At 28.4% G+C, this 5,469-nt stretch overlaps 1 protein-coding gene across 3 annotated transcripts in view; it reads left to right on the plus strand.

Annotated features, from left to right (window-relative positions):
* LOC108690158 (glycogen-binding subunit 76A) overlaps positions 1–5,469 on the plus strand; it is a 23,383-nt gene that overhangs the window by 5,697 nt on the left and 12,217 nt on the right. The window contains exons 3-4 of one of the 3 annotated variants that reach the window (XM_018197318.1): positions 432–595; positions 1,245–1,529. The exons of 1 other annotated variant lie outside the window; for it this stretch is intronic. In XM_018197318.1, the coding sequence (XP_018052807.1) occupies positions 1,401–1,529 (129 nt within the window). In that variant the 5' untranslated portion in view covers positions 432–595; positions 1,245–1,400. Of the gene's footprint in view, positions 1–431; positions 1,530–5,469 lie in introns of all 3 variants that reach the window. One more of the 3 variants, XM_018197317.1, reaches the window with a different exon arrangement.

Genomic DNA, 5,469 nt, shown 5'->3' on the forward strand with positions numbered 1-5,469 from the left:
AATATTATACAATAAAAACAATATTATAAAAAATCAGACATTCTAAGGTTTTAAATATATTCTTTTCCAAATATTAAAAGATTGGGGCATGATGGGAATAAAAAAATATTGTTACAATATTCAAATATACATTTCCGTTATTTCCGAATAAAAAAAGTATTAAATTTTTTATTTGATAATTTCTACATATTTTGGTATTCTATTTCTGTGACACACGAATATAATATAAATTGTTCATCGAGATAGAAAACTTTCTATTTATCCATTTAAACTTTAGAGTGTATTGTCTAACGATAAGACACAAAGTCCAGTTCTTCTATTGCGTCTGTACATTTATTTCCGATCAGTCCGTTCAAATTGATCAAAGTTTCTACTCCTGTACACTATTTTTCAATGTCTTGTTTATTTAAATCTTGTTTTTTTTTTTATAGAGTATTTGTACACACATGTACAGTACATCATATGTCTGTTCGGCGAGATCTGTCGATGCCTGACGAAGTACAAACAGTTATCAGTCGCCTTACGAGCGGTTGCTATGCGATATGGTAGGGGTTCCCAGAGTCACCTACTAGTTCTCGACCAGTCAGAAGTCAGTGTACGTAAGAGCCGGCCGGTCGTGCCGGCTCCTTTTCTTGTCTCTGTTTTCACGCATACGTTTCTTCTCAACTTCTCCACGGCACCTTCGCAACTTTGTCGCTCTGAATTTAAAAGAGAGCCTGATACATCTCGCGAGAAATCCACTACGAGCAAGAAGAAAAAAAGAAATGAAATCTTCGTAAAGTACAGTAAACGTTCTCCAAATCGAACATTAAATCCTCCGAATCCTGTTAAGCTCGGAATGACTCGTGCTGTAAAAACTCGTGATATTTTTGCAACGAAACAGTTTTCGAGAAACATTCGAAAAGGTTTCTCGGTATCGGTGAGGAATGGGCTTTTCGAATTTTATGATACATTCGATTTAAATTCTGTGTTGTTATCGATATTGAAATCGGGATCGATTGCCGGCGCGAAAAATCCGAAGAAAAACAAACACATGAAATAGACAATTTTAAGAGAACTCTCTTAAAACAATTACGAGCGAAAAATGTGCGAAAACAGTATGGCTTACTGAATTGTATTGTATTGTGTATTAGCTTTGTTCATGTGAGGTCATCATCAGCGAAATGTTATGATATGTACTTTTGTTCATATTGTAAACTCGCGTGCAAATTAAGACACAGTCAGAAGTAAATCTGATTTTTCAGAATAAATCTTACCGCTCGATCGCATTGACGTAAATAATATTCTTCGATGTTTAATGGATCACAAATATACTGGGTGGTCTGTTCGGAACTCTACAGTTATCGATGATATTACGATCGTCACGGAGTCACTGGAGTTACTAAGTTCCACTGCGGTACATGCAAGTTTTTGAGAAAGATTCGATCAATACACGATATTTGAATCGGTTTTGCGAAAGGAAAGTGATCATGACACAAGACGGAATCCAAGATGAATTGAAGACATCTACGGAACAAACCAAATCAATGGTAAATAAAAATACGTTTAAAACATATTTTTAATGTGATAATAAAATCTTATCTAGCTATAAAAAGTTTGTTGAGATTTGATAAAAATGATTCTTCCAATAATAAGACTGCAAACGCACATTATTCTCTTCACACATATGATCGATTATTGCGTATTTTAAATTTTCAAAATTTCGTGCAAAATTTGCATACAAGTTCTCGCAATATTTCACGAAAATGCATAAGTGTTCATTATCCAATTTGTTGCATCTTGCGTGTGGTTGGCTTTTGCGAGTGCACCATTTTTATAGTTGCGTTTTGTGCTGGGGAGACTTTCTGAGGGTTGATGATGGTCTGTAAGGTTGTTTCTCTCGAGGCGATACATGACACGAATGAATTAACATTCCACGGTAATACGAAGGTCGGCCTGATAGCAGCGAACCTTCTGATGAAACGCCTTGACACCGAAAACAGAAACGATTATCATAGACTGCGTTTAGTTACACTGAACCTACATTGTTAATAAGATTGATAAGAAATTGTTATGATACGCAGATGCGAATTGCCATCGTTTCGGCGATCTTCACAAGTTGAATCATTGAGTCCTCTATTTGTTTTAATAAGAGCTGTCTGCTACGAATACAAGCTGCTATTTTCATATAATTGCAATGTCTTGTATTTTTGCACGGTTTTGTGTGTGTTTGCATGCGAGATGAATAATGATGAATAATGAGATGAATCAATTGAAGGAAAAAAATATATATATAGCTGCTTTAAAAAAATATGTATGCAAAATGGATAATTTTTTAAATAAGCAATTATATGTTTCTTTTCCGCCAATTGACTTATCTTATTATTTTGGTTATAAAAGTATTAAGATACGATTATCAAAAAATTAATAGTTTACGAGTTATTTAATATTTTATGTTAATATGTGCCACAATAAAGTATAAAATATCAATATAAACTATTGATTTTTTGATATCATTATCTTAATATTTTTATATGCAGAATAATTAGAGGAACCATATTGTGTAAAAAAATCATATCATCCATTAAAAAAAATAATAATTTCTATAGAAGGTAATTTTTATGTGATCTTGAAAAATCGTTGATTTAAAAAAAATGATTTTATCATTATTTGTCCCTTTTTGAATCATACAACTTTTGTCTGAAACGTTTTTCCCTACCGTGTTTAATTTGCGAGATATTCCGGTGTTTTGTTTTAGGTGCTCCGTCCTGTAAAATGAAAAGTATTAATTCTTTGAAGAGATAGCTTGAACTTGGATTGCAAAACATTACTAAAATTCGTGTTGTATATCGCGTATTCTTTATATATAATAATATTATATAAATATTCATAATATTATAATAATATTATGAACGTTTGTAATCTTTTATTATGGCTGTATTCCGTTATTCACTATTAGTACTGAAAATCTATAGTTTACGTTACGTATACTACAGATTTTCATACTCACAGTGAATAACAGAACGCAACTTATAAAATATTTGATTTTTTTAACTGTGGGTGAGATACATATAACATCCGTTAATGATCTGTTAAAGATCACTTTCTTATTAGTATTTTCGCGTCACATTGCTTGATTTATTATATGCGATATATGATAATCACAGAGGCTTTTTAATTTTAAATTATATGAAAATATTTCTTAGAATTAATGCTTATTTTCGCAGTAATAGAATTTTCTATGTATCATAGTTAATATAACGATGATAAATGAACAAATTCTTCTTTTCTTCAAGTGCAGACGCTTTGTTGAAGATAGGCTGTGAATTTATTGCCGAGGAGATGCAACAAACGGTGATAACCGCGATAATTTCCCTTTCCTTGACTCAGTACAATGTTGTTAATGTTTTGTTAATGATATAACGAATATCAAGAAGTCTCTCTCACACATAGCTTCTTATCGTTTTAGTTTCCGTCCCTCTGCATTTTCTGTTTTCGACTTCAATTATTTTTTCTCGACATAAAAATATTGATCTTAAAATACTTAATTTTAGATTGTCATACTATTTCATTATATATTTAGTATTTATATATAATTAATATCAGTGATATTACTGAATATAGAATTTATAGGTATATAAAACATTATATATTTTTATATTAAATGTTGTTCTTTTAAGAAAATAATATTAACAAAATAAAGATTTAAAATTTAAAGAATTTAGTCATACTTTTTTATGAAACACATTTTTAAATCTATTTTCTTTATTTGAATCTCCTTATCAAATTATGAGATTATTTTTAAGTGCAATAAACAAGGACTGACTATATTGCAAATTGCGATGGTTCTTGCACAAGTCTTGCCATGTTAATGTTAATGTGATAACCTCGTTTTATTGTTTTTTTATTTGTTTTATTGACTTTTCCAACAATTAATTATTAATGATTTTCATGAAAATTAAACTTCCATCATGAAATATCATTATTAATTTCATAATTATTTTTAGTAAAATTTCATAATTATTTTAACTTCCTTTAAAAATTACTTTTAATAATATATTAAAAAACATTCTCTTAAGCATCTTTTCAAAACAAGCTAATGAAGAAATGGTTTAAAAAATGATTTAAAATTATATTTACAACAAAAAATAGACAAAATTTTGTACATTAATTTTTTTAACATAATTATTTAAAGCAATAAATATTTAATAATAAACATTAATTAAAGTAGTAAAGTAACATTAGTTAAAATATAGATGTATATTTTATAAAATAAATTATTAATAATAAAGTTAGAAATGAACATAATTCTTTCCTTAGGTTGACACGTTTATATTTAAAATGTAATCGCGATTATTATTTTGTCTCTGCTAAAAGACTGACAACAGTTATTTATCAAAATGTGTCAAGAAGTTCAAGGTCCGACTTGTATGCTTGTAGCATACCGAACGTGAGTGGCGTCGATTTATCAATTTTTATAGTTGCTATATAAATATCATGTCAACATTAATTATTTCATCGCTGATTGCGAACTTACACTTACAATTTGCGCATAGATATCTGCATCGTAGAGAAGAACAGTTTGGCATGATGCAGCGATTATATAAACATATCTATTTATATGTGAAAAAATGTTTTCACATATAAACACTTACACATCTATCTATATTGAACTCGATTATTGTTGGTAATAAACGTTTGATAAAAGCGAATGTAGGAAAGTTACGTTTGTTTTTTTTTTTCAATTGCTGTTGTTATTTAACACAGATTATTCTTGTTATCTTTACATTTCTTAAATCATAAAAATTTATAATTAGTGCTATATTGTATAGGCGACATGGAGAAATACCGTAACATGTAATTATATTAAATAAAATAATTTATTCTTTTTCATCCTCAAAGATTTTGTCACCAACAATAAAAAATTAAAATGAATGATACATTCTAATTTAATAAAAAAAATCTAATTTTTAATTCTTTTATTTAATTTTACAAACTACAATGATGAACTATGTATACTCTGAAAAATATAATATTCATCATATTATTCGTTATATTTACAAGAAATTCTTCTTTCTGCATATTTAATACATTATTTTTCGTATTATCGATAATTCGTGTGCACTTTCACAATGAGATAGAAGTATCATTTCTTTTATATTATATCGTGGTATTTCTTGCGCCATTCAAATATCATGACCTCAGGATTTGCACTCTCAAACTTTGGATTCAACCTTAGAAGCATTACGAAATATTTCTATATGTCGAGAAAATCTCATAAATTATAATAATAACGAGCTGAAATTTTCCTAGTATATATAATATTGAATGTTTACCATTTCAAAAGTGACATTATCTAAAGACGGTTGCTAAGAAGAATTATAAAATAAGTTTTAATTAAAATAATTATTTAGTTAGAATATATATCATTGTACATTTATTTTATGATTATTATCATAATTTTATAGAAAATATACATACATATATATA

This window comes from Atta colombica, unplaced genomic scaffold (genome assembly GCF_001594045.1).
Source record: "Atta colombica isolate Treedump-2 unplaced genomic scaffold, Acol1.0 scaffold295, whole genome shotgun sequence".
Taxonomy (NCBI): Eukaryota; Metazoa; Arthropoda; class Insecta; order Hymenoptera; family Formicidae; genus Atta; species Atta colombica.